The sequence below is a fragment of the Odocoileus virginianus genome, chromosome 20, assembly GCF_023699985.2.
Source record: "Odocoileus virginianus isolate 20LAN1187 ecotype Illinois chromosome 20, Ovbor_1.2, whole genome shotgun sequence".
In the NCBI taxonomy this organism is placed as follows: domain Eukaryota; kingdom Metazoa; phylum Chordata; class Mammalia; order Artiodactyla; family Cervidae; genus Odocoileus; species Odocoileus virginianus.
Genome location: NC_069693.1, coordinates 10,767,854 through 10,795,376, shown reverse-complemented (window position 1 = coordinate 10,795,376; position 27,523 = coordinate 10,767,854). Strand labels below are relative to the sequence as shown.

The 27,523-nt window shown below is 62.7% G+C and overlaps 1 protein-coding gene across 6 annotated transcripts; it reads right to left on the bottom strand.

Moving 5' to 3' along the window:
* Window positions 1-174: 174 nt before the first annotated feature.
* On the bottom strand, window positions 175-27,523 carry CIC (capicua transcriptional repressor). 6 transcript variants are annotated; one of them, XM_020871148.2, is made up of 21 exons: window positions 27,425-27,523; window positions 21,466-24,264; window positions 9,414-9,563; window positions 9,092-9,326; window positions 8,859-8,988; window positions 8,579-8,761; window positions 8,333-8,498; window positions 7,298-7,500; window positions 6,984-7,209; window positions 6,290-6,393; window positions 4,822-6,037; window positions 4,547-4,734; window positions 4,051-4,172; window positions 3,787-3,953; window positions 3,397-3,687; window positions 2,978-3,300; window positions 2,457-2,710; window positions 2,204-2,358; window positions 1,993-2,124; window positions 1,273-1,404; window positions 175-1,169 (listed from the first exon to the last, which is right to left on the bottom strand). In XM_020871148.2, the coding sequence occupies exons 2-21, from the start codon at window positions 24,248-24,250 to the stop codon at window positions 802-804; spliced, it is 7,530 nt and encodes a 2,509-aa protein (XP_020726807.1). In that variant the 5' UTR covers window positions 24,251-24,264; window positions 27,425-27,523; the 3' UTR covers window positions 175-801. The 6 variants fall into 6 exon arrangements, with proteins under 6 accessions (XP_020726807.1, XP_070306908.1, XP_020726808.1 ...); XM_070450807.1 differs by lacking the exon at window positions 27,425-27,523 and adding an exon at window positions 26,639-26,864 and having other exon boundaries at window positions 2,204-2,355; XM_020871149.2 differs by lacking the exon at window positions 27,425-27,523 and adding an exon at window positions 26,639-26,863.

Below are 27,523 nucleotides of genomic sequence, written 5' to 3'. Positions count from 1 at the left end.
GGCTGAGTAGGCATGACTCTGCCCACCAGGTCCCGCTGATGTAGGGGATGGTCCTGGGATGGCAGCCCACTCCTCACAGTGGTTAGGGGCAAAGCCTGTAACCCCATGGCCATCTGGGGGCCAGACTGGTATGACCCACATCCCTTCTCCCTTGAGAGCTGGCAGCCACACAGGTGTGTTAAACAGCTTTAATCTCATCATTGCGTCTTCTCAGCACAGTAAGAAATATTGCACATGATCAACATGTTTTGTTCTGGGGATGGGGACAAGGGTGGGGGAATCACCTTCTTAGAAAGTACAACCCAAGTTGGGAGGGCAGAGGGGGTGGGGAGAGAACCCTCCCCATGCCTGTGGCAAAGTGCAGGAGCCCCCACCCCCAAGCTAACCTGAGTCCAGCCCCTCTGGGGAAAAAAGGGGTACATGAACTCCCCCTACTCCACAGGCACCTCCCTGTGGCCCGAGGCCCATACTACCCTCCAGCTGGCAGCCCTCACACGAGCCATTTTGCATAAAGTACAAGTGAAAAGGTCTGAAGGTAACACACTCCAGGTTATGTACAGGGGCTCGGTGGAGGGAGACTGTGCCCCGCTTCCCCTCAGTCGCCCCCCACCCGTCACAGGGAGGGAGCTGTGGGGGGAGGGGGTAGACAAGGGAGCAGGCCTCATTTCGCCCCCAACTGGAAAGGACGAAATGGCTTTACTGGGGAGGAGGCAACCATCCTGCCCCCCCATTCCTGCCACCTAACATACTGTCCATGTCCTGAGGGGGGTACTGTGGGTCTGGGGTCTTCTCAGGAGCCCCTCACCTGCCTGTGGCAGCTGTGGAGGGACCAGAGGGGGGTGGTGAGGGTTGGGGGGGCCCCTCCCAGCCAGGCTGTCCAGGCCCCGGCTCTGGGGGTGGAGGCAGTGGCGGGGCAGCCGGGGCTGTGCCAGAGTCCGAGCCAGGTGAGGTGGGGTCAGGGCCCCCCGCAGGGCTGGGAGTGGGGACAGGGGCAGCAGCAGTGCCAGTGGGGGGCGGTCCGGGGAGGGGGGCCTCGGCTCCTGGGGGCTGTTCTGAGGGAGTGGCTGCCTGCATGATCTTCTGGCGCACCTCACGGATCTTCAGCTGCAGACAGACCTTGGAGGGGAAGATGTCCGCGTAGCGGGCCTGGAAGGCTGCTGTGGCCTGGGCTGTAGGCAGCAGGGGCAGGCGGGGAGGGGAAGAAGGGCAGGGTGAGATGAGTAGGTAAGCCCCCTCTAAGCCCCCCGCCCCGAGACTGCCAGCTGTGCTCACCTGACGGGAAGAACCCGTGGTCCTGGAAGAGCTGCATGACCAGGGCCCGGCGCTGGTCCAGGGTGCGCCGCAGCGACGAGTAGGGCACCTTCTCATACTCCAGCTCCCCGAGCACGTCCTCGGCTTCTGTGCCTGTGAGCAGCGCAGGGAGCCTGGTCAAGTCTCCCGCCACCGTGCGAGGGTCCACTCAGCCCTCGCTGAATCCTGTTTCACACTGGGGTTCAGAGAGGGAACCTGCCCAAGGTCATATGGCAACTTAGGGGCCTGTGAAACTCCAGAGCCAGGCTTCCCTGGTGGCTCAGCAGTAAAGAATCCAGCTGCCAATGCAGGGGACATGGGTTCAAACCCTGATCGGGGAAGATCCCACATGCCCCATGTGGAGCAACTAAGCCCTCAAGCCACAACTACTGAAGCCGTTGCATCCTAGAGTCTGTCCTCTGCTGCAAGCGATGTCGCCGCTGCCACCGCCACCACAGTGAGAAGCGCGAGCACCTCAACTAGACAGCAGACCCCGCCCGCCACAACCAGACAAAGGCCGCATGGCAATGGAGACCCAGCACAGCCAACAAAACACAACACCTCCAGAACCCACCCTTGGCCTGCTGTCCTTCCTCTCAGTGACACCTGGCCCACTCTCCCACCTTTAACCCTGTTCCTGAGACCCCACCCCTCTTGGAGGCCCTGGGTCCCCCACAGCTCTGCCTGAAACCACGCCGGCACCTGTGCGTTCAAAGGTGAAGATGTCGCCCTCGCACTTGGCACTCTTGGGGGTGTTAGGCTCCGAGCTGCAGCTGGAGCGCCTCCTCATCTTGCGCTTGGGCGAGGTGGGGTCCTCGGGGGCCGAGTCCAGATCTGTTCAGATGGAAGCAGGCTCAGTGGCCATGGCCCCCATCTGTCCTCCACCCTCCCCGGGCACCTGGCGCTTGCCTACCAGTGGAATTCTTCCTCTTCTTGCGGTAGGAGCCCAGGATGGCCCGGGGCGAGGTGGCCAGAGACTGCAAGGTGGGCGAGGGCAGCACCTCCTCAGGCCGGAACTCGGGCAGCTCGGCAAAGCGCTCCTCGAAGTCCACCTCCGACAGGACCCTGCTGGAGAGCAGGCAGGGTCACTTCCTCTGCCCCTGCCTGCAGCTGCCCCCTCTCCCAGCAACCCGCACGCTCCGCCCGGTCCCCCAGCCCATGCTCACTTGTCCACAGAGTCAAAAGTCTTCTTCAGGGGCGGGGGCCGCACCTTCACCTTCTTGCCAGCACTAGCCGCCTCCTTGCGCTCAGGGGTGTCCCCAGCCGCCCTCCCACTGCTGCCCTCACTGCTGCCGCTGCTGCTACCAGGAGCTGGGGCTGGAGCCAGGGCCGGGCTGGGAGGGGTGGGGGGCTCCCCTCGGCTCTCCAGGCTCAGCCCGGGGACACGCCAGTCTGAAGATGAGCTGGGGAATTTGCTGGCCTGGGGGGTGGGTGGGGAAGGAGATGGAGAACACTGGGGTCAGACTCACCAAGGCAAGACCCAGAAACAGAGGGATCACAGAAATGGATACTGACCACTGAGATACAGAACTGTGGGCAGGACCCAGCCGTGCAGACAAGCCCGAGGAGAGCCCACAAGGGCACAGATAGACAGGAAGAGGGCAGAGAGGTGGGACAGAAGGGGGGGACAGGGGACAGGAGCAAAGCCAAGCAGTGCTGGCCACCCCCAGGCCTGCTGGGCACTCACCATGGTCTCCGGGCCCTTGGTGCTGGTCTGCTCCTCAGCAGGTGGGGGCAGCGGGGGACTGCTCCGGGCTGTGGGAGTCCAGGTCTCGGGGGGAAGTGGAGGGGCTGGTGTTGCTGGCCGCCCCTCAAGCTCTGACTCGGACGCTGGGGGCTCACGGGCTGGGCCAGGCTCCAAGGGTTGCCGGGGTGCAGGGCCTGGCCTCCCAGGGGCACCAGCCTCGAAGGAGCCCACGGGAATGCTGGCGATGGCCGCCTTCACTTTCTGGGGAGCCTTAGGGGTGGGCCGCTGGGCCTTGGGGGCCACTAAACTGTAGGTCATGGAGCCTGCGGGTGGAGAGAATATTTGCTGAGCCAGGCTTGACAGGAACCCATGCCCTGGGTCCACCCACTCAGCCCGCCCTCACCTGGCCTGATACCCACCTGTGGCGCCAGGGAAAGGGCTGGCGGGGGCCGGGGTGGCAGCAGTGGGTGCCGGTGGGCCCTTGGGCAGGATGGGGGCAGCAGGTGGGGTGGTGCTGGTGGCCACAGTGTAGACCAGGCCTGGGGGGGCCTGGGATGGCTGGGCCAGGGGTGCTGAGGAGGTGGGTACGGGGCTGCCTGGGTAAAATGCTGTGATGACGGGACCACTGGCGGCTGCGCAGGTGGGAGGCAGCTGGGGGCTGGGCACGGGCGACACGCCCACCTGGCCAGGAGCCAGCAGTGGGGCTTGGCCTGTGGAGAGAGAGACGGCAGAGGCAGGGGACTGAGTGAGGGCCTGGGCTGCCTCAGCCCCACCCGTGGTCCCAGCTGCCAGCCAAGCCCACCCCTCACCTGAAAGCAGGGGCTGCACGAAGGCGGGGCCGCTGGGCCCCAGCGAGGTGAAGCCGAGGGCGACCGAGCTCGTGGGTCCATACGAGGTGACTGTTCCAGGCTGACTGGACGCAGGACTGGTGCCCAGGGGCAGCGCGTGCCCACCTGCTGACTGCACGTAGGTGATCCTGCCATAGGGAGAGGAAAGGGGAAGGTGTGAGGAGAGCTGGCTCCCCCAAAACCCTCCCCTGCACTGACTCCCAGGTGCGGGTTCAACTGCCATACCGCGTGGAGGAGGGCAGCAGGACCTTCTGAGGCTGCGAGGCGGGGCCGGGGAGCGGGGCTGGGCTGAGGGGCGGCACCAGGCCGCTGGGTGTGCTCACAGGCACCGGAGTCAGCTGGATGATCTGCGGGCAAGGGAAGCACAGGTGGGGCTGAGCTGGGGCCCCAGAGCGAGGCAGGGGAGGCCTGAGACCTTGGAGGCTGGATCTCAGCAGAGACTCAGAAGGGAGACATTGGGCTGGGGCCGGGGAGTGTGAAAGCAAAGGAAAGAAGACAGCGAGAGACTGGAAGCACAGAGAAGGGACAAGAGACGAACGATGAGGGCAGAATCAAGATGCTGAGAGACATCAAGCCAGGCAGTGAGACAGAAGCCCAGACACCAAAGGGAAGGAAAGGAAGAGACTGAACGACAGGCAGGCACAGAAACCACGGGACGCGGAGACCGAGGCCCAGAAGGGAGAAGCAAGGGGCAGGTGGGGCCGCACCGAGGTGCGCTCACCTTGCTGGGTGGCTGAGCGCCATTCTGCACAGGTACTGAGAAGGGCGGGCTCACCAGCGGCAGCGGCTGGCCGGCCCCTCCTCCCCGCACAGACATGCTGGGTGTGGCCAAGGGCACGAGTACCTTCCCGGGCAACAGCTGGGCTGAGCCACCTGGGGGCGGGGCCTGCACAGGAGACACGGACTGGGCTGCGAGGTGAGAGACGGGAGGGCAGGCGGTCACACGGGAGTGGAGGCAGCCGGGCCCGCTCCTCGCGCTGCCCGCCCGGGCCTCACCTTTGGGGGGCGGGGCGGAGGGCACGGACTGCAGGATGGGGATGCCAGGAGTGGGTGCGGTGGCAGCCAGGACTTTGCCGTTGGTGGAGGTGCCCGGCGGGAGGGTGAAACGGATGCTGGTGGTGGGGGCAGGGCCGCCGGGTGCCGCTGCCTTGGTCCCAGGGGCCGGTGCCACTTGCAGTTGCTGGGGCAGCGTGGGCAGAATGTACTGCACCTGGGTGATGCCCCCAGCCTTGCCCAGGGGACCCGGCTGCAGGATGCCCAGGGGCATTGGCCCATTGGGGCCACTCCCAGCACCGGCGCCCGAGCCCGCAGCTGCCCCACTGCCAGGGCCCCCCTGGGCAATAAACTGGACAGCGGGCGGCGCTGGGGCCCCGTAGCCTGGGGTGCCCACCAGCAAGTTGGTGACGGTGGCTGGCGCCTTCCCCACAGTGCCCAGGAGGGGCCCAGCCACCAGGTGTGGGGCTGTGGAGGTGGCCGCTCCTGACTTCTTGTCCGAATACACTAAGCTGACACCCAGCGGGGAGCCCCCCGGTGCCCGGGACCCAGTGACCGCCTCAGTCCTGGCGCCAGCTGTGTCACCAGGAGACGCTTCAGCCCGGCTGGGAGCAGGGAAAGGCTTGGAGGCAATGGGCACAGGAGTGCTGCTGACGGGCCGCACCACGTTGGTGACCATGGTGGCGGCCGGGCGGGACAGGGGGGTTGCCGGGGCCCCGTAGGCCAGCGAGGGCGCCGGGGCTGAGGGCACGCGTGCGCCGCTGCCCTCCCGCTCCTCCTTGTTTGAGGGCAGGACCAGTGTCTGCAGGACGCCTCCTCCCCCGCTGGGAGGCGCCGCGATGACTGAGGGGCCCGGTGGCTCCAGGCCGCCCACGCTTTCAGGTCTCTTGCGACGGAAGGTGGCAGGATCCGTGGGGAGAAACCGGGTGGTCTTAGAAGGTGTTGCTGGGCCCCCAGTTCCAGGGGGTGGGGGACGGAGGGGGCCTGTGGTGCTGCCCTGACCTGACTCCTGGGCCTTGTAGGTCCCTGAGCCCAATGGGAAGGAGGTGGCGGCTGAGGAGGAGGAGGCAGCAGGCGAGGACGCGGAGGAGGTGGGCCCATAGCCTTTGCTGAAGCCTGCAGGTGGATCTGGGGGCCCTGGAGGCTCAGGGTCCAGCGATGGACGGCAGTGAGTAAAGGAGGAACGGATCACAGGTGAGAACACCTTCCGGCCGAAGCCCTGAGTAGAAAGAAAAGGGAGACACAAGCATGTCAGGGGAGCCTGCCACCCACACCCTGCCCATCCCTGATTCTGCATCCTGCCTGGCAGCCAGGCCAGTCGAAGGCCTCCACTCATCCAGGCTGAGATGCCCATGGGACAAATAGCTCGCCCTCTCTGGGCCTTCATCTCTGCCTCTCTTGACACAAGGCAAAGGAACAGTCCCCCTCCCAGGACACATGGGCCAGACAATAGCAAGTCCCAAGCACTGACCTTGCTGCCCTCCGGGTCCTCCCCAGAGCTGTCTCCACTCTCGCTGTCAGTCACCCGCTCCTTGCACTTGAGGTCGATGTCAGTGGTGCCAAAGCCGTCATCAGCTGAGGGAGCAGATGCAACACTGTTGGCAAAGGGCTGGGCGCAGGGCTGCCCAGAACGGAGGGTCTGGAGCCTGGCTCTGGCCTCAGCTCTGCCCCGGGCTGGCTAAGTGTTGTCCAGGAATGCTGTTCCTCAGCCCAGGTGTGCCCACCTGCCTGCCGCCAGACCCTGAGAGCAACGGGGAACGGCACCTGACCCTACGCCCCAGTGGCCCGGCCATGCTGGTTCCCTTAGGATTCCTGTCTGGCCTGCAGCTTCTTTTGTTTTTTTAACATTTATTCATTTGGCTGCACTGGGTCTTAGTCACGACACCTGGGATCTAGTTCCCTGACCAGGGATCAAACCTGGACCCCTTGCATTGGGAGCACGGAGTCTTAGCCACTGGACCACCAGGGAAGTCCCTGACCTGGGGCTTCTCGAGGGCAGGGCTGGACTACCTCAGCAGGGCCTGAACTGAACAGGCCCAGGATCACAAAACAAACGGGGAAGAGAAGAAAAAGGGGCTGAAGGACCTGGGCCAAATCTCCACCTAACTTTCCCAACCTGAGCCTGCTGCTCCCCAGCTAGGACTCTGGGTCCTGAGACAGCTTACCAATGACATCATCGTCCCCCTCCTCCTCACAGATGACCATGCGTTCCTCATCACTGGTCATGTCCTCACTGGCTGCACGCTGGGAGCGGGAAGCCCGGGTGGGGAGCAGTGGGGGCCGTCCACTGGCTGCCAGGGTGCCTCCCTCCCCGGGCGCCGCAAAGGGGCCTGGAGCCCCATACTGGGTGGAGGGCTTTGGACCAGCGTAGGATGTGGGGCCAGACACCATCTGCAGGGCAAGTGCAGGGAGAATTCAGCCAGGGCAGTCATCTCCCTCCCTGCCCGTCGCCCCTACCCCTGCGGCCTGCCCTCCAGACCTGAGTCAGTTCCTGCAATGCCTGGCTGTCTACCTCTCCACCGTCCAGGCTATGGACCCCGCTGTGGGAGAAGGCGCGGGGCCGGGCTGAGCCAGGTCCCCCGACGGCGTGCAGACGCTCTGCCCCACAGGAGCCGCTCCCTGGAGCCTTGGTATCCGAGCTCAAGAGTGTCTGGGCTGTGACAGACAGGAGCTCCGAAGACACTGCAGGGCGGGAAAGAGACAGGGTTACAGTCAGGAAGCCTGCTACCAGCACCTAGGCTGGCCAAAATGTCCACAGACACTTCTAGATACTGGGTGGAAGCAGGTTGGATTTCTTGGGCCACCAGGCAGAAGACAGACACCACCAACCAGCCCAGCATTTCCCACAACTTCCTGTCCTCTGGGGTTTCGAGGAGTGAGCCCACTGCTCCCTGGGAGGCGGCCTTTCTGAGGGGAAAAAAGCCTGGAGACAGGTACGTGCGGCACAGCTTAACCAACAGCCACTGGACTGTCTGAGCCTCTGTTCCCTCGTCTCAGAGCAAAAAGAACATCCCTCGCAGGGCTGTGGGCCAGAACCCATGGGATCTCCAGAAAAGCGCCTCAGGGTGGTGCACTCTACAGACACCCTCAGTCAGCAGCAGTAGCCGATAAGGGCCTTCCGACTGCGGCCTCGAGAGCCAACAAGCTGCAGTTTAAATTCAGACTCGGCCACTTCCTAGTATTTGTGACTTCAAGGAACTGATTCTGCTTCTCTGAGCCTCAATTTCCTCATCTAGAAAATGGGCTTTGGTTTTGAATGCTAGACATTATGCTCTAAGAAGTGCCTGTCACGTAGTAAATGCTCAGTAGATGGCACTTGGTGATGAGACGCCTGCTCGGATATGTGACCTTCCTAGACCTCTCTGACTCCTTCACCACAGCTCAGTGTCAGGGCCTTTGCGGTGAGGGGCTCAAAAGAAATGAAGCCGAGAGGAGCTTCTGGGAAAGCGGGCTGAGCAAGCGAAGGGGAGACTGGTGGCCCACCGGAGGGAAGTGGGCAGAGGGGCTCACTGACCTCCGGGGGCAGCGGCAGTGCCTGTCTCCGACATGCTCCGCTCCCTCGGCTCCTTGTGCCCTCCTGCCAGCCCCAGGCTCGTGGGCTTGGCCTCTGAGCTGGACTTCTTCCGGTCCTTGTTGCACCACTTCCAATCTGGGTGGGCCTTAAAGTGAGCCTCTTTCACCTAGCAGAAAAGGGCAGGGAGACCCTTCACTCATCCGCCCGACCGGAGGAAGCTGAGAAGCCGAGAGGTAGCGGCGTTACCTGGAAGGCCAGGTCGTGGTACTTCTGCTTCTCCTTGGGCCCCAGGGCATACCACCACTCGCCCAGGATCTTACTGACAGTCCGGTTGTCCTGGTTGGGGTGGCGCTGGTGGACCAGGGCCCGGTGCCGCTTGCTGAAGATCATGAAGGCATTCATAGGCCGCCGGATATGGTCCTTCTCCCGCTGTAGAAGACAGCGGCCCGCGTGGGATTGTTAGAACCCGGGGGATGGGCTGGGTGGCCTCGGGGTGAGCCGGGGACAACGGGTGGAGATGAGGCACCTTGTTGGGGCTGCGTCCATCCTTCTCTGAAGACGAGTCTCGTTCCTTGGGCAGGGCGCTGAGGGACTGGGTCCGGCGTTTCCCGGGTGGCAGGGGCAACTGGATCTCAGGAGACATGATGGAGAGGAAGCTGTGGGGAATGAGATGTGATGGAGACAGAGCAGCGGGGACAGGGAGAGCTGAGTCTCCGGCCACGCTCCCTCCTTCCTGGTCCCAGGCCTCAGGGTACGCACGCATCGTCGTGGTCACTCTCTGTCTCGCTGTCCAGCCGCGGCTCTCCTGGCGGTCCAGGGGCCTCCTCCTCCGTGGTGGGAGGGGGGCCTTTCCCAGGTTCCACCACCCCCAAAGTGTGGGGGGGTCCGGGCCCTGGGCTCTCAGGGCATGTGGCTCCAGGGGGCCGCCCCGGGTCAGCATTCCCTGTCCCGCCCGGTGGCTGCTCGTGAGCAACGGCCGCCGACTCAGCAGGTTCTGGGGGCAGAGCAGCAGGCAGGTCAGAGGGCTCCGGGGCCATCCCGACCCCATCCCCGGGCCTCCCCACGGCCCCCCGCCCCTCACCTTTGCTCTGGTTGGAGGCCACGGGGTGGCTGGCAGGTTGCTGGGCCTCACTTGGCTGGACAGAGGGGTCAGGCTGGCTGGGGGCCAGGAAGGGGACTAAGGAGTGCCAGGGGAACACGGCCACAGAGCGAGGCTCCACATTTGTCCACACTGTGGGAGGGAGTCAGCTGAGCAGGCGGCAGGAGAGCCGGGCCGGGACCCCCCACCCCAACACATGCTCTCTTCCACCCTGGACAAGGCGCCGCCCCCTCTTCTTTACACCCTCTTCCCCCATCCCAGAGCGCCCTGGGCTCGGCGTGCGACATCACTCAGGAAGAACTCCTCGCTGACAGATTTTTAGATTTATAAGAACAAAAACAGGAGTCCTCACACCCCACGCCCTCCCCCACCTCCACCTCCACCAGCCTTGCCACCAGGGACCAGGCCAGAGGAACGACTGGCTCCTGTCGCAAACCAGGCCATGACTGCTTGCCATCTCACTCTCTGAAGACCTTGGCAGGGCTGGAGACCCTCCCCCAGGCATGCCCCATTCCCATCACCACGCCTCATCCGACAGAGCCCCTCACCTTGGCCTCACATTCCCTTTCTCTTTTCTTGAGGCAGATGGCCCAACCTCCTCTCCCACTCTTCTCCTTCCCTCCTCTCCCCACTACCCACAGGGCATGGGATCTTAGGCCTTTCTCCTTGCCTCCCTCCCCCTACCACAGACCACAGGGACCCAGACCTGCCCTCCCCAGGCTGGGCACTGGTGGCTCTGGCACCCTTCTCTTTTCTCCTCAGAGAGAAGTCTACTAATTGTGAAGGGGCCTCTCCATCTCCCTCACTTGAAACTCCTGCGCTTCCCTCCAGTATAGTGGCCAGCCCTCTTGCCCAGAAAGATGGGAGGGTGTGGTAAGCTCCTCAGAAGAAAAGGCAGGGACAATAGAGCAGACAAGAGAATTGTTACGAGACCCTGCCCAGGCAAGGCAACAGCGCCAGGTGTTTCCTTGAGAATATGCACAGGAAGGTACCTCCCGCACCAGGGGCCAACCTTCTGTTCCAGGAGCTGGGTGGTAAGAGAGCCAGCCTGAGGCTGCGGCCCACCCCTGGCTGGACTCCTGGGGCTGGCCCAGGCTGGGAGTGGGTCTCCTCACTGCCAGCTCCCTGGGGGAAGTGGAACCCACAGAAAAGGCCCCTGCTAGGGGAAGACCATGAAGACAGGAGGAAAACGCCCTAGCCCCAGTCCCCCTCACTCCAGGCTCCCCCTGATCTAGATCAATTTGACCTCATCTGACCCCGCCCCCAGCAATGCCTTCGGAAGGCTGGCCTTGTGGAGCCCCTATGGGAGGCACTGGCCTCAAGACCTGCTTCTATGAGATGCTACCAAAACAAGAAGTAGACATGAAGGCAACAGGAGAGGGACAAAGAAGCCAACACTGGAGAAGACTCTAGATACTATGAAAATCCCATCCCTACCACTGGGGCACTGGAGCCCCACAAGCCTGCTCGGCCCTCAAACCCACAAGAGCCTTTAGAGACCGGACAGGTCCCTCTCTTCAGAAAGATCTTGCCTCCTGATCTGCTGGGTGAGAAAGAAGGGGCCCAGCAGACAATGGGAGGACCGTCCTTTGGTCCCGTCCCTCCTGAACTCCTCCCCAGCACACTACCCTCCAGGTTCCTGGGTCTCGCCCTCTCTCTCCCTGAAGAGCACACCACAAAGACACTACTCTTGAGCAGACAGTGCCTCACTCACAGTCCCAAGAATTGTCCTTAGACCCACTTCTCAATCACAGCCCCCAGAGCCTCCCCACTGTTTCACACCTGGGACCAGGTCTCACGCTGCTACGATTCTAACCCATGCTCCGAAACCAGGCACTCTGCACCCTTCACCTCCTATGACAACATACCTGTTCCACCCCGCACCTAAACCCCACAGCTGTCCCCAGCTACGCCCCACTCTGCACTCTTACCACTCTGTTACACTCCCACCTGCCGTCACTAACCACTTGGCCCAGCCGAGCTCTGTAACTTTCCCCTCTACTCTGCCGCCACCGTTCTCTTACTGTAACCCCATCACCATTACTCTGCACTCAGCACCCCGACATCTTGACCCCTGCAGTCCCAGGGCCCAGGCGCTACTGACCGAACATGCCGAGGCCACGGGAGGCCGCGCCGGACGCGGGCACCAGGGGCCTGTGGGCTGAGTACATGGTCCGGCGCGGGGGGGCCCGGCCGGGGCTCGCGCCTCCTCAGCGGCCGCCGCCGTTCCGCCCGCCGCCGGCTCCTCGGCCGCCGCCGCTCGGGCCCGGGGGGAGCTGGAGGCCGTTGCCACATGCCCCCCCCCCCGCCGCACGCCGCCCCCTCCGGCCGCCCCACGCGGGGGTCTCTGCCGGGCGCGCCTGCGCACAACGCCGCCTGCCTCCCGCCGCCCGGGGGGCGGGGGGAGGTCAGAGCGCGCCGGCCCCGCCCCGCCCCCCGGCGCGCGCGGGGGCCGTCACGGGGCGCGCGGCACGGGGGCCATCGGCGCCGCCCCCTCCTTCTCCCTCCTCCCGCGCGGAGCCGGGCGGGCGGGCGGGGCAGGTGGGGCGGGGCGCGGCGCGCGTGCGCGGGGGCGGCCCCCTCCCTTCCCCGTTCGCTGGCTCGCTCCCTCCCTCCCTCGCAGCTCCGGCGGGTAACGGCTCTGGCCCCGCGCGCCCCGGCTGCCGGCACCGCGCCCCGCCTTTCCGGGTCTGGGACCCGCGGCTCAGCGCGGGGTCGGCCTCCGGCCCCGGGCGGGCAGACGGACGAGCGTGCGTGCGTCCGTGCGCTCCGAGCGAGCCCCGCGCCGAACCACCGCCGCCTCCCCGCCCCGCCACTACTACGCGCTCCCCTCCCCCCGCCGCACCTCCCCCCGCCCCTTCCCCGCTTCCCCCGCGGCCTTCCGCGCAAGCCCGGCCCACCGCGCGCGAATCCATTGGCTGCCGCCGCCGCGCGCGGGTCAGGCCCCGCCGCGCCCGCCCCCATTGGCCGCCCCGGGGGAACGTCAGTCATATGCAAATAGGGGCAGGGCGGGGCGGGCTCCGGTTGGACCCAAGCCGGCCCGGGGCGGGACCGCGGGAGGAGGGCGGCAGGGAGGGCGCACTGCAGTAAAGGCACCGAGCCAGGGGGGCGGTTCGGGGCGCCGTGCTGCAGAGGCCCGGGGCTGTGGGTGGTACTTGTGTGTGTCCAGTCCGCGCGAGGAACACGCTCACGCGCGGCTCGGCCCACCTCCCTCACGCCCACCTGGGGCGCGCACGGCCCCACAGAGCAGACGAACTGCGTGTAGGATTGGGCCAGCCACCCCTGAAGCCCTCACCAACTCTCACAACAGCAGCCACAAACTCACACACACAGACACACACTCCTAGACAGACTTTCCTACCACACCCATTACCTTATCCACACCCAGGGTCACATGGACCCTCCCTCTTACACTCTCACACGAAGTCACACACCTAGAACACTTCCTCACATAAATGTACTACCTCCCACACTAACCGTCCATCACGCCCCGCCCACAGTCACACACACTCGTTCTCACCCATCCTCTTCACATCACCCATTTCATACATGCCCTGTCATACATGCTTCATCAAAGCATATCCTCCTCACATCCCTGTGCATCATCATACACAAACACACGATATATTAAACAGGCAGAATCACCTCCTACACCTCATCACAGCCACTGTTTGTCCACTGCACACACCCTATGTCCCTCTAACACAACCAACATTCATGGCCTTCCTGGCACTCCCAACCCCAACACAGGTAACTCTCACAAGTGCCATTATACTGACCCCACACACTATATAAACTTACCCCAGTGAACACTACTTCAGTACCCTGGCTCATCAGGTATACAAAGTGCCATGGCTGTTCACCATCATTGAGCAACCCTACCTGACACTTAGCAGCCACCTGGGACCCTCCACCTCACAGTGTAAGGCAGGAGGCCACCACTCTATTGGGAGTCACTTTTTTCAGAAGAAAGAAGAAGGGAAACTAACACTGGGGCTGCTTCTTTTGGGGAGCTTGTATGTATGACCCTGTGCATTGAATCCTCACAACCACTAGGAAAGTACACTTTATTATGCCCATTGTTCAGATGAGAAAGTGAGGCTCAGAGAAACTGAATAAACGGTGCAAAATCATGCAGCTGGGACATAACAGCCCAGCACTCCAACTCAAGTGCTCTTTCCGCTAATGAAAATTCAACCTCAGGGTGGACATAGGCAGAGACTCCCAACCCAAAGGTGTGGGAATATGTTCAAAGATTCGGAGAGACTGATGAACTATAGAAAAGTCAGAGGGCACACAAAGAGTCACAGACAAGGTCTGGGGCCCACCAGGCAGTGAGGCAGTGGCCCTGGATCACGCAAGAGGGGCCCTGAGGTCACATCCTATGAAGGCAGAGGCCTGGGGTCACAGCTGAGCAGGTCAAGACTGCACAGACTCAGATGGACCAAGACTGAGCTCCTACACAGGTGGGGTCAGTGACAGGCACAAACACTTTTCCCAGCCTTCTGCACCTCCAGAGATGAAGGCATGGAGAAGGGGCAAAAACCAGGTAACCTGAGCCCAGAGGGAAAGGGAAGGTCTGTAGCCCTCTGACCTCCAGCGACTGCAGGGCCAGACCCTTGGCTGTGAGCCTGGAGAGATCAACTGAGGGACTATTAGGTGACCACCCCCTCCTCCCTATGCAGCCCCAGACTCAGACCCTCCATTACCTCACTGCCCCAGGGACTGCAATGTGAAGCAGAAATCAAGACTGAAATCAATGTGGCCTGCTCTATCTCCCCATGGCTGCCCCCTCCTCTCCCCACCGGTGAGTCACCTCCTGGCAAGTTAACCCCTTCCCCACTGCAATGCAGCTCAGGGACTGAGCTCAGAGGAACCCTGCCCCCAGTACCCCCACTTCTGCTGCGTGAGAAAAGGAGCTAAGCCTGGCACAGGAGGGAAAGAGGGCCCCAGACATCTGGGAGGGTTGCACATCTGGTAGAAGGCAGTGCCCACAGAGGAGGGATGGGAAGAGGCCCCTTACAGGGTAGGGGACAGCCAAGTGGGGGCCCAGCCTAGCAGGGAGGGGCCGGAATCCGGGCGGGAAGGGCCCCCCTGCCCTGGGCACTGGGCCAGCCCTATACTTAGTTTCCATTGTTTGGAATGGAAGAACCCTGGGTGGGGGTGATTAGGAGTAGAGAAGAGGGAGCAGTTCCATGTCTTCAGCCATCCCCAACTCTAATTGGGGCCTCCCTGGTTGGTAAATGCTGAGGAGGTTCCCCAAACCAGGGCCTCAGCCCCATCTGAGAGGGAGTGCTCCACCACCCTTCACTCAGAGCAGGTACTAGGCAGAACCACAGTGCAGCTCACCCCTGCACTACCCCATAACCAACTCCACAAAAGGTTCGGCCCCAAACAACCCCCAGGGCCCCACCCCACCCCAGCCTGGGGACAGGGAGCCCAGACAGAGACAGCAACTGCCACCCAGGGTGGCACAGGCTGAGGCCTGCCCAGAGCCTTGGGGCGCACAGCCAGGGATGCTGACAGACTGAGGGACAGGCAGACATGCCCTTAACTCGCGGGCCCCCGTTTACTGAGCCCGAGAGGCACCGCGCCCTGCCGCCTGCGGCTCCCCACCCTGCTCTCCAGGCCCGGGTCCCCGCCTCGGCTCACCACCCCGGTGTCCCCAGCTCCCCTCACCCGCTCTCCACATACACACCCACCCACCCATCCCGGGCGGAGTCGGCGACGGCCAGGGTTGCCTGGGGAACGAGCCCAGGATTGGGCTGGTGCTTCTCGGAGGGATGGGGGCCTAAAAATAGCGCCGGGGTGAGTCAGTGTGAGTGGGGCTGGGGTAGGCAGGGGGACCAGAAGGGAAAGAGAGGCAAGCGAGAGGTGTGGGGGAGGCTCCCCAGGGATTGGGAGATGGGCGGGATAGGATGGAGGGAGGGATGTGGATTTGGGGGTAGAAAAGGGAGTCGAGGGGGAGTGTACATGCGCCGGGGCTGAAAGGGCTGGTCCGCGCGGGCTGAGGGAGGCGCCACTGCCTGGGCGGAGGAGGGGGCGCCGCCCTGCGCTCTCCTCCCCAACCCCGCGCTCACGAGATTTTCCACTCGCCGCCTGGCCCCCCAGCCAGCCCTTGGCGGGCCCCACAAAGCCGCTTTGTGCTGGGAGGGCGGGCGGGAGCCCGGCCGGCCTGACACCCACGCGGGCCGCGGCGGGGCGCGGGCCAGCTGGCACCCGAACTGTCTGCTGGGGGGGGGGCAGGTCCCCCACCCAGCCCGAGAACGCGGCCGCGCAAGGGTTAATGGCGCAGGGGCGGGGGGAGCAGGTCTCGACCAATTGGCGTCGGCGGGAGTGACAGCGGCCAATGGGAAGACCCGAGGCCAGCCGCCCCGGGCCTACCCCCTAGGGCGCGGGAATGGGCGCGGCCCTCACTGGGTGCAGGTCTGGATCCACAAAGCCCCCGTTGCACCCTCTTTCCCTGGCTGCTTCGCATGAAACAGGCTCAGAAGTGGGTAGGATCTTGCAGTCAAGAGGTGGCATGATCAAGATTTGAGTCCCGGTCTGCCTGGCTTCAGGATTAGCTTTTCCACCGAAGTGGGGAGAAGGGGTTCCCTGGCCCAGGCCCCCAAGCGGAGCGGGAACAGGGAACCGGGTGCGGGCGGAGGCAGCGGCGCGGCAGGCTAGGGTCCAGCCGCCTGCGGTGCAGCCGCTGCCGCCGGTGGTAATGAGAGCCAGACGCCGTCGTCGCCGCTAATGCGCCTCCCTCCCTGCCACTAATGGAGCCATTAATGCCCGGGCGCCGGGGGCTGCGGGCCACACACACCACCGCGGCGTTGCGCATGCGCAGGCCGGCAACCTCCCCCCCCCCCCCCCCCCCGCCCACACACACACACACACACCGCCCCCCAGCCACCCGCCGCCACCAGGAGGCAGCCTGACCCCTTGCAGTGCCTGGCGCTCTGGGTTCTTCCAAGAAATCTCCAAGACTCACTCCTGCTACCTCAAAAGAGCCTATTCGCTCCTCTCTCCTGTAATTCACCCTCTTCTTCCCAGGCTAGGTCTCCTTCCTATCCAGGGGTCTTTGACAGCCTGATCCAACCCTTTTCCTCGGCTCTGAACCGTTTCTAGGCTCTTCACGGGACTGACACTCAAGCGTGGCCCTGCTGTAGCTGTCTTTCTTGGCACCCTTCTGCCAAGCCTAGGCCCCATGTCGCAGCCTCAACTAGCCACTCCAAGGCCATGCACTTTCACCCCTCCTGGCCTTTGCTCCTGTGGCTGCCTATGCCTGGATGGCCCTTCTCTTCTACTACCCTGAAATCCACTTATTCTTCCTGCTTCAGCTCCAGTGTCACATCCAGTGAGAAGCCTACCTGAACCTCCCTCATCACCTCATTCATTCAGCCAGAGTTGCCTCTCTCCTCTGCCCTCCCCTGGCTCTGGCTCCCTCTGCTCATCCTTGCCTGTGCCTGCGTCCACATATGCCTTTCCCACCCAATTTACCCCAGGGCTGCTCAGCCTGGGCCAGGGAGAGGGGTGAGGAGGGACTTCTGGTGGGAGAGACGGGGGTTATTGATACAAAATAGAAATTCTGGTTGGGCAGAGTCTGGATCTGCGAGTCAGGAGGATTTCCCCCCCCCCACTACCGCCCCCCTGGCTCCTCTTGGGGCCTCATTTTCCCAACGCACCCAAGCACAGTGGGCGGATACTGCTTGGTCTCTGAGATCCTGCCTGTTGGGATGGACTACTCGTGGGACTCAGTTAAATGGAGCTGACACCAAAGTGTCTTCTGAAAGGTGATGGGGGTGGGGATGGTAGGGGTGATCTGGGTCATGCCCTCGAGCAGGTGGGTGGGCAGAGGAACTGCTTTCCTGCTGCTCCCCCACAGCCGGATCTCCTAGCTTGGCCCCCAAAGCCCCCGCCTTCCTGTCTTGGGAACAGGTGCTTGGGTGTTGATGGGTCTGTAGGATAGCTCCCGACAATTCTCAGCAGCTTTCAGGACAGTAGCGGACATTTAATTTGTCAAGGACCAAGAAGGGGCCTTCAGGCCTAGACATTACCCCAACACTCCCCTAAGAGGGAGCAAGAGACCTGGTGCTTAGCAACTCTCCAGCGACTTAGAGGAACAGAGTTCTTGATGTGCACAGAGTGGGAATGAGGGCTAGGACAGGGGAAGCAAGTCTGTCTAAAGAATGGAAGGAGGAGGACCAGAGGGTAGGCCAAGGCTGGACCAGAGACAGAATCCCAGATCGGGGCGGGGGGTGGGGAGGAGGGGGCAAAAGAGAAAGAGGGTGGAATGAAAGCTCCAACAAGGACTGGTATCTAAGGAGGTACAAACCAGGAAAGCCATTGAGAGCCAGACTCAGGGAAAGCCAGACAGAAGAAGTCCAGAGAGGGAGACTCAGGCGCAGAAATAGAAACCTGGACAGAGACAGACATAGGCACCCAAGGGAGAGACAGATACACAGTGGCTCAAACAGGCAGATGGGCAGACAGGCCCAGGAGAAGGGGCACTGCCTGTCAATACAGGGAACCCAGGCAGAAGCTGGGAGTTGGAAGACAGGCCATGCCAAGCACGAGGCTGAGACATCTGGCCTCCTAGGCCAGGGCTGTAGGCCCTGGGGCGGCTTCCTCTCCGGGGGAGCAGGCGGGAAGAGTCAGAGGGAGGTGGCGATGGCAGCTGGCTGGCCCGGCCATGCACAGAATGCGGAGAATGCCGGCCCGCCTGCTCTAGCAAGTCCCCCAGCGGAAGCAAATGCCTGGCGGGGGGCAGAAGCAGGCAGGCTGCCCTGGGCCACCCCCTCACACCTGCTGCCCTGATGGAGGGTCAGGCCCTGGCATGGGCAGTCCAAAGGGGCCAGGGTGAGAGCTTCACTGTGCCCCTGGGCACGGTCTGCCCTGTCTGGGCCTCAAGACAGAGAAGGTCCCAAGGTGCCTACTTCCCAAGGCTTTAGGAGGCCTCTCAGAGAGGAACAAAAGGGCCCACTGGCTGGGAACCTGAGGGCAGCCTGGATACCTCAGCATGGGTGTAGTCACGGAGGTGCGGCTCAGAACCGCCGGAACAGGCGCTGGACAAGTTCTGACGACCTGGTGGCTTCCAGCAAGGGGCCTCCCCTCCCTGAACCTCAGTCCCCCTCCCGCGACCGACAACAGGGCTGGTCACTGGTAATCCCTGTTTCATAGCGTCAGGAAGTTTCAATGAGACAGCCCCATCCCTGAGGCTGGGCACGTGGTATATGCTCAATAAAGCGGGCTACTATTACTGTTATTGTTATCATTACTGAGAGTGCTCAAGAGCCTGGGCTCTGGTGCCAAACAGTCTGGGTTCAAGTCCTCGCTCTCCCTGTTCCTAGCTGGGTGACCACAGGCAAGTCACTCTGCCTCTAGGACTGGAGTTTCCACCTCTGTCCAGTGGAACTAATGGTCCTGCTGAGCTCCTGGGGTGTGATCATGATTCAGTGAGTAAAGGTGCCCTGAGCACTTACTGAGCAGTGTGCCAGGCACATGCATGGGTGGTACTCAATAAATTATTATTACTCTTACTTCTGGTAGGAAGGGTCCTGTGATCTAGATCGAGAGATCTGATTCAAGACACAGTCCGGCCCCTCCCTGGCTGGGTGACCTCCATCAGGACTCATGTTTCTGTCAGGGCCTCACTTTTCCTCATCTGGAAAAAGGTGGCAGGAACCCTGCCAGACCACTCTGGTATGCCTCAGGTCACCCTCCCCACGCAGCAGCAGTGAGGGTCCTGACCCAGCGGTGCTATACATGAGGGCAGTGTCAGGGGGCTGCAGGCATGTGGGGGGTGGGAGGCTGAAGGGGGATGGTTATAGAGTCCTTCTGCTTCAGTGTCTTCACCCGCCTAAGGATAGGAATCCCTGCTGTGCCCACTTTGTAGAATTTTGCTCATATCAGCTACAAAATAACAAATGTAACAAATGTTAGGGGCGGAGCAAAAACACCTCAGTATATGAGCATAACAAGCAAGTGCAGTCCCTCTGTCCTCTGCCCTGGGTCTGGGCTGGAGTTGAGTGAGGGCAAGGCCTGGACTCCTTCCTACACTAGTCTTTGTTCCAGCCCAAGACACCAGCGGCTCCTACCAAGATCCACACGTCCACCTCCTTCTTCCCTGGTCTCAGGGGCTGGAACTCACCCTATATGGTACAACGCTAGTTGTAGCATAGTACAACTAGTAGTACAACTACTAGTACATAGTACAACCCATAGTACAACTAGTTCCCTAATGCCCTCAGGATAAAGTTCCCAAGTCTTAGAAGGACCTTCTATGATCTGACTTTGATGTGCTGCTCACCTGTGCAGCCACACATCCCAACACTTACCCACCGTCTAGAGCCCTTGACTTTGCAGATTCAACTTCCTTTAAACTTTGGCTCTTGCCTCAAGGCCTTTACACAAACTCTTCCCTCTGCCTGGGCCCTCCTGCCGGCCTTGCCAGGCTCCCTTCTGCACACCCTTCAGGCCTCACTTTAGAGGGCTTCCCTGATGGCTCAGATGGTTAAGAATCCACCTGCAATGCAGGAAATCTGGGGGTTTGATCCCTGGGTTGGGAAGATCCCCTGGAGAAGAGAATGGCTACCCACTCCAGTATTCTTGCCGGGAGAATCCCATGGACAGAGAGGAGCATGGCGGGCTACAGTCCACGGGGTCGCAAAGAGTCAGACATAACTAAGTGACTGAGCATACATTCACGGCCCCTTCTCCAAGAAGTCCTCCCTGACCACCCCAGCCCTAACCACGCTGGACAGCCGCTATCTGGGGACGGGTCTGTCTACTCTAGGAACCATGAGCCCTGTGAGGATGGGGCTATGTTCTTAGCATCAACCAGCACAGGGCCAGGCACAGAGGGGGGCTGTCAGTCAACAGTGAATGAATAGGTAATTAAGAAAAAGATGCTCGGGAAGGGGTGAGTGACGGGTTTGTCACCCTCCATGAAAGTTGCTCTGACAAGGCCCAAGCCAGATGGCTCTGCAGCCCCATCTCAGAAATGCCTCGCCCCCACCCCTGGCCTCAGCCCTCTAGTCACACCAGCTGTCCTCAGCTGTGCTCCTTCTGACCTTAGAGGCTTCCCATGAGCCTCCCAGGAGGTTCTTCTGTCCCAGGGTTGCAGGTTCCAACTTCTCCAACCCCTGGCTTACACGCCCTGTCCTGAGGGCAGCCAGACTAGGTTCACCTCTGGAGGCATGCCCGGCACGCCCCCGGCTCCCCGCCAGGGCACTGACCACACCTGTGCTATTTACCAGGTACAGCAGTGAAGATGAGGTCTCCAGGCCTGGGCCTGCCACCACCTGGCAGAAGGACCCACTGGAGCCTCAGTCTTCCCATCTGTAACCCAGGACTGTGGCCAAGTGGTCACGAGCCAGCCAGCCTGGGTTTGAAGGCTGGCTCCGGGATTTACTAGCCACGTGACCCTGGGCAAGTAACTAACCCGACCTCAGTTTCCTCTTTTTTTTTTTGGCTGCACCATGCAGCAGCTTACAGGATCTTAGCTCCCTGATCGTAGATCAGACCGGGGGCCCCTGCAGTGGAAGTGTGATTCCCAACTACTGGATCATCGAGAAACTCCCAGTTTCCTCTATAGAAGCCTACTCACAGCAAGGTTCAGTATGCTGTGAGTTCTACGTTAAGGGGTGGGTGTGAGGTTAGGAGAGATAACTCACTCACAGTGCTTATCACAGTGATGCCCCTGTCAGTCCTCAGGCCATGGGAGTTGTCATCATGATTACCATCTCTGTTACCCCATCAGCTCTGGGGGGGGTGGGGTGGGGCTGGCTTTGAGCCTGCACTCTCAGGAAAGGTCTGCTGACTGGTGGACCCCAACCAAGAGGCCTCTGGAAACACAACACTGAGCCTTCAAAGTCCACATGCTCAGCCTGACACAGGAATTCCCATGGGAACTTCTGTGCAGAGGGGAGGCCAGCCTTCCCCCTTGAATGCCCCCCGGGGAGGGGAGCTCACCTCTCTCGTGAGCCACTTTGCCAGTCGCCCGGTACAAAATGAGCCCTCACCCAGCCCCTCCAGCAGAACCCCTTACCTGTCCCAGGCCGGCCCATGATGACTTCCTTTTTGGGGGCAGGATGGCTGGTATAGCTGCTGGGCACCAGGACAGGCAATAGGGCAGCGGGTGAGGGGTGGAAGGCCACCGGCTGAAAGGGTGAGGAGGCCAGGCCAAAGGTGGGCATCGGCTGGGCCACGGCAGTCGGCGCAGCTGGAGGCACAGTGATGGGTACGGGGGCTGGCAGAGGTGGGGGCAGGCCAGGCTTCCCGCTGGCCACCCCCGGGGGCACCGGGGTCTCTCGGCAGCCCCGCCCGGGTCCCCCGGCCCGGGCCTCACTGCCAGTGCCCACCTCCCCGGGGAACTTGGAGGGCAACGGCACGTCCGGGTTGCGGACGATGACGGGCGAGTCCCGCTGCACGGCAGGCACCCGGCGCACGGAGGGCCCAGGGTCCGAGGTCAGGCCGGCAGGTGGGGGCAACAGCAGCAACGGTGAGGGCTGGCGGGAGCGGGAGAAGGGCACGGCGGGCGACACAGCTCGGAAGCCGGCTGGCGTGGAGGGTGTAGGTGTGTGGGACACCGAGTCCACACCAGAGTCTAAGCTGTCGCTCTTGGGGAAGTCCGGGGCGGCTCCTCCGCCAGCTGCGCCGGGGGCCCCCAACGCCCCCGGGTGGGGCAGCAGCTCTGTCTTCCGTCGCCCAGGACTGATGGGCACAGTAAAGGTCAGGTTGGTCTGGAAGGTGGGGAGGATGCCAGAGGAATGGCGCTCTCGGGGGGCAGGTGGCGGCGGGTGGGGGCCCAGGTCTGGTGGCGTCAGCACACCCGCCTTAGGCGTGCTGGCACTCAGGTGGCGGCTGCGGACAGCGGTGCGCTGGATGACAGGCGAGGCGTTGATGGGGCTGAAGTTGGCAGGGCGGAAGCCAAAGAGCGGTGAGGGCGAGGGCGACGGGGCTGGCGAGAAGGGTGACTGTGTAGACACGGGGGAGAAGGAGGGTGTGCCCGAGCGAGAGCTGCCCAGGGACACCAGCATCACCGCCGCTTCACACTCGTCAAACTCAAAGCGAGACAGGTCGGCGGGGGCCACCAGGCGTGGACGGGAGTCTCCGCGGGCCGCCACGCTGCTGGCCTCGCTGTCACGCGACGTCTCATCCCCCCAGTCGAACTCGGTGCTGCCCTCACGGGCCGCCACGCCCGCCGGCCGCCCGGCCCCACCCGGACCGCTGTCCGCCAGGCCCTCCATCTCCTTGGTTCGCATGGACAGGTGACGGGAGCAGTAGCCCCGCCGCTGGGACTCCTTCATACAGCCGTCTCTCGAGCACAGCCGTCGCCACTGCTTGCCGTTGAACTTCTTTCGGATTCCGTTGGGCGTGCAGACCACGTCACCCTTCTTATACTTCTGCTGGGCTGCTGTCAGGGGCGTGCGGGCCCGGGCGGCCGGCGCAGCCCCCTTCTCCAGCGAGGCCACGCTGCTGCTCCGGCTGCCACCCTGGCTCCCTTCCTGGCACGGGGAGGGCTGCTCACCCGGGCGGCCTGGGCCTGCGAAGGCTGGGGACTTGGGCGGTGGTGACAGGAGCTGGGGCGGCAGTGGGAGCAGAGCCGGGGTGCCCAGCGCGGGCGGGTGCTTCTCCTCACCCTCCTCACAAGCCCCAAGGTTGCCACCGAAGCTGATCTTGGAGACCTCGGCGTCCTCAGGCTGCTTGGGGTCCAGGGCAGCAGGGCAGGGGGGAAGCGTGGCCCCGGGCTCGGCCTGCTCCTCCTCAGGGCCCGCTGGGGGCTTCCTTGGCAGGGCTTCGGGCTCCCAGGGGGGCCGCAGCAGGCGGAGGCTGGAGCGGGCCACCCACACCGCCTCCTCGGGCTCCCGGTGTGGTGGCTGAGGCGGCTGCGGCAGGGCGGCTGGGCCCAGCTGGGAGCTGGGGCCAGGGCCGAAACGGACCTTGTAGGCGGCGGGCTTGGTGGCCACCTCCACCACCACACCCTCCCGGTAGGCCGCCACACCGGGCTCCACGCAGGTACAGACCGCTGTGCCCACCACCAGCGCCCCCGGCGGGGGCGTGGCATCCAGAACCACATCTACACCCCCGCCAGGCACCCCCTCATAGAAAGTCAGGGCCCGGTCCCCGTGGAACTGCACACCCAGGTCCTGGCTTCGGCGCACCTGGCGCACCACAGCCGGCAGGAAGAGGCCGTCCCCGCGCCGAGCCAAGACTCGCTGGGACCGCAGCTGCCGCAAGTCGTAGCCCCCGCTGGTGCTGCCAGGGGGCCAGGGGCCCAGGCCACAGGCTTCGGCCGGCTCATCCTCCAGGTCGGCTGAGTGCTCACTGGCTGTGTCGGTGGAGGAGGAGCGCGTGGAGGTGGGTGGCCGTGGAGGCACCCCCAGAGCGCCGGCTTCCTCGGGGGTCCGAGCCCGCTCTTCAGGGGCACCCACCGCCCCACTGCTGCCACTGCCGGTGCCGTGCTCCTCCACATACTTCTTCTTGGGGGCGCGTGACTTGAACGTGGCCGTCTTTCGGCTGAGTGAGGGCTCCCAGCGGCCCGCCTCCCCCTCCACCTTGGGTTCTTCGGCGGGGCCTGGGGCAGGGTCGTCGGCGTGCAGCTCCGGGGGCAGCCCCTCGGCCCCCGGGCCCCGCTCGGCTTCCTCCTCCTCGCCTTCCTCAGCCTCTTCGGGCCCCGGCTGTTGCTGCTGCGCCTCATCGTCTTCCTCCTCTGGCTTGTCCCCCTCCCCAGCCCCTCGCCGCCTCAGGGCCTTGGCCCTGGTGGCTGGTGGGGACTTGCCACCGCTGCCAGAACCCGGAAGGCTGGTGCATGCCTTTTTCATGGGCTTCATCTTTTGTCCACCTGCTGGGTGAGAGGACAGACAGGGATCATTGGGAGCAACCTCAGGAACCCACCCCCAGACCCAGTGTCCCCCAAGACTTCCCACTTGCTGGGGCTACTGCCTCAACTCCATGATCCTCAAGGTCTCCTGCCTGGCTATGTTCAACTCCTATGGGCCCCTGGCCGGCACCCAGACACAGACTGGCACCCACATGCCCTGAGCTGGTTCCTTGGGAACCCTCACATACTCTGCTTTCTCTGCAAAGGACAGTAGGTGCAGGCACACACTCTGACTGCCCCAAGGGAACCACGACTAAAAGTAACAGTTCACACCTATGGAGCACTTGCCGAGCCCTGGGCTAAACTTGCCTTTATTAACCCATTGCATCCTCACTACAGCCCTAAGAGGCGGATGCTACCATCAGCCGCATTTACACGGGAGGAAATTGGGGCACAGAGAGATCAAGCCACTTGTCCACATCCATCCGGCTGGGAAATGGCAGAGCTGAGATCTGGACCCAGGTAATTTGGCCCCCGAGTCTGTGCTCCTAATAATTTCAGTGTGCTACCTGTCACATGATCCAGAGGGCACGCTTCCTTGCACTGTCACTGCTCAGAGAACACACACACTCACACACACAAATGTACAAGCACACAGTTACAGAAAGGGAGGTGACTGGGCTGCGATGTGAGCCTCTCTCTACCACCCCCACCCCAGCCCTGGGCAGCCTGGCATGGCCGGGCATTGTGGGAAGGAGTGGGTAGCTGCGAGTCCCAAGGGACAGCTGCCCACTCTGTTCTGCACATTAAGCCTGCCAGGTACAACCATCTCCCCAGATCCTGGCGGAGAACAGGCAGGGGCACGTCTGGGGCAAGAGCTCATACCCAATGCTACCACAGAGCTGTACGTTAAGCGTGCACACACACACACACACACACACACACACACACACACCACACAGTGGGACACAGGGCTACACCCCAGGGTTTCACGGTCCCTCTGGATGGGAGCCTGCTCCTCCCCCAACAGCACCCAGCATGATACCCGAAAGCCCAGCCACCCCCCTTCTGGCCTGCTTGCATCCCCACCCTGCCTGGGCTGGCTCTGGCAGGGTGGCTGAGCCAACTAGGCCCCCCTGGTCCCCAAATATGCCCTCGGACTCCAGGTGGGGGTAAGTGGGAGAAGGTCAAAGACAGCAGGACAAGCCCAGCAGGCCAACCTCACCCACTTCCTGAACAGTCATTACTGCCCGCCCCCTTTCAGGCTGCCCTGAGAAAAGAGAAGGGAAAAAACTTTACTCTAAAGTGACTAAAAGAAACTGAGAGGCCAAAAAGGGGGCCCCCGGGAGGGTTGGGGGACCCAGGACCATAAGCCAAAGAAGATCCGAGGCACCCCTGACTCAGCCTTCAGGCTCCCACGGGACCCCGACCTCATGCTCTCCCACTTGGGGCCTGCTGCTGCTTAGGAGCCTGCAGTCCCAGGCTGCCCCTTCTCTGAGCCAATCCTGGGGTCCTCTCAGGCAGAGGCTGGAGGGCCCAGGGCTTCTCACACTGGGGCAGGCACCCAAGTACCCAGGAGTTGGACAGCCACCACCACCTTCTCCCACTGACCTGCTAGACCACCATCCTGGGCACTGAGACCGGGCCCAATACAAACCTTTGCATACCCCACCCAGGGCCTACAACCACACTGCCTGGCACCCCTGGACCCTACTGCCTGGTCCAGGTTCTTCACACCAGAAACCAAGCCGCTTTCTTTCCCCTGGGGCCTACTCTCTTCCTGTCCACCCTCTCAGGATAACTCCCACCCAAGGCCCTCTTGGGCCCTCACCTCCCTCAGAATCTAAGCAGTAACTCCTGAAGCCCAGGCTGGCTGAGGCTTCTCAGGGTCTCATGTCCTCTGCTCCCATCAGGCCTCCTGACACCAGCGTCTCTGCCACTCTCTTTCCCATCCTGTCACCATCTCTATCTTCACCTCTCTCTTCGCAGGCCCTAGGCCCCCTCCTCTGTCACTCCCTCCTTGTCACCCTCATCTCTCTCTGTCACCCCCTCCTCCCAGTCACTCTCATGTCAGCCATCTCTGGACCTGTCACCTTCTCTCCCCATCACCTCTCCTTGTCACCCCCTCCAACTCTGTCCCCTCTCTCTCCCTGTCACCCTGATCTAGTCCTGTCACCCCTCCATTCCTGTTACCAATTCTCTGCCCACCACCAGCTCCTTGTCACCCTTTTTCTGTCACTCCTTCTCCCCACCACTTCCTCTACTCTGTCCCACCTTCCCACCATCCCACTCACCCCTTTTCCCCTGTACCCCTTCCCCGTCCCTGCCACCTGTCCCCTCTCGGCCCCCAGCACCCCAAAAACCCCCTGCCTGTGTCAGCCCTGGCCCCGCCCCTCACCTCGGGCTCAGCGGGGTTTCGGGGCGGGGGGCCGTGGCCCCGGCTCGGTCCGGTCCGGTCCCTCCCCGCCCCCCCTCCGGCTCTCCCTCTCGATTCTCCCTTTTTTTTTTACTCCAACACACAAAATGGTGAATGGACCTGCAACAGCTGGAGCAGTCAGCCAATCAGCGGCCACAACCCCGCTGACCGGCGCCGTCCTAGGCCAATAGATACTCAGAGCCTGGTCGGCTCCGCCTCTCAATGACGAGCGACGCTTGCCACAGCCAATCGTGCCCACCCGGCAGCGCGAGGGGGAGGGGCCAAGGTCCAAGATCGGCCTCCCTCTGGGACCGACACCAACCTGAGCCTACGATCGCCCGATCAGCCTAGGGTCCTGCCCTACAACAAGTGATGGACATCAACGTTGACCAATCGTAGTCCGTCTTAGTTTAGAATGACGAATACAGTACCCAGCCGTCTTGCACTCTATGCCGGAACCCAGCCTCTATGAAGGACAGTAGCCAGTGAACTACAAGAAGGCGGGGCTAAGGGACAGGCTCTCCAATGAGCAGGCTTAGAAGGCGTGGCCTAAGCATTTGTTGACCGGCTTGTCGCAATTCCTGCTGGGAATGGTAGTCTTCTTACGTCTCTGGCCCATAGTCGACAATACATGGCAGACTACAACTCCCATGTGACAGAGTGACTGGAGCTCTGAAGAACCCGTGCGAGGAGAAAAAGTCGAAAGGGCAGTTCCTCGTGAGTCTCACTGGACGCCAGGAGCATGTTAGACCCAGGGCCCCGACTCACCCAGATTCCCGGCTCTGGCGTCGCTGCTGGCTCCTCTCAGTGGCGGCGGTAGCGGCACAAGGGGGAGGTGCGAGGAGCAACCAACCGCCACCCTCGAGC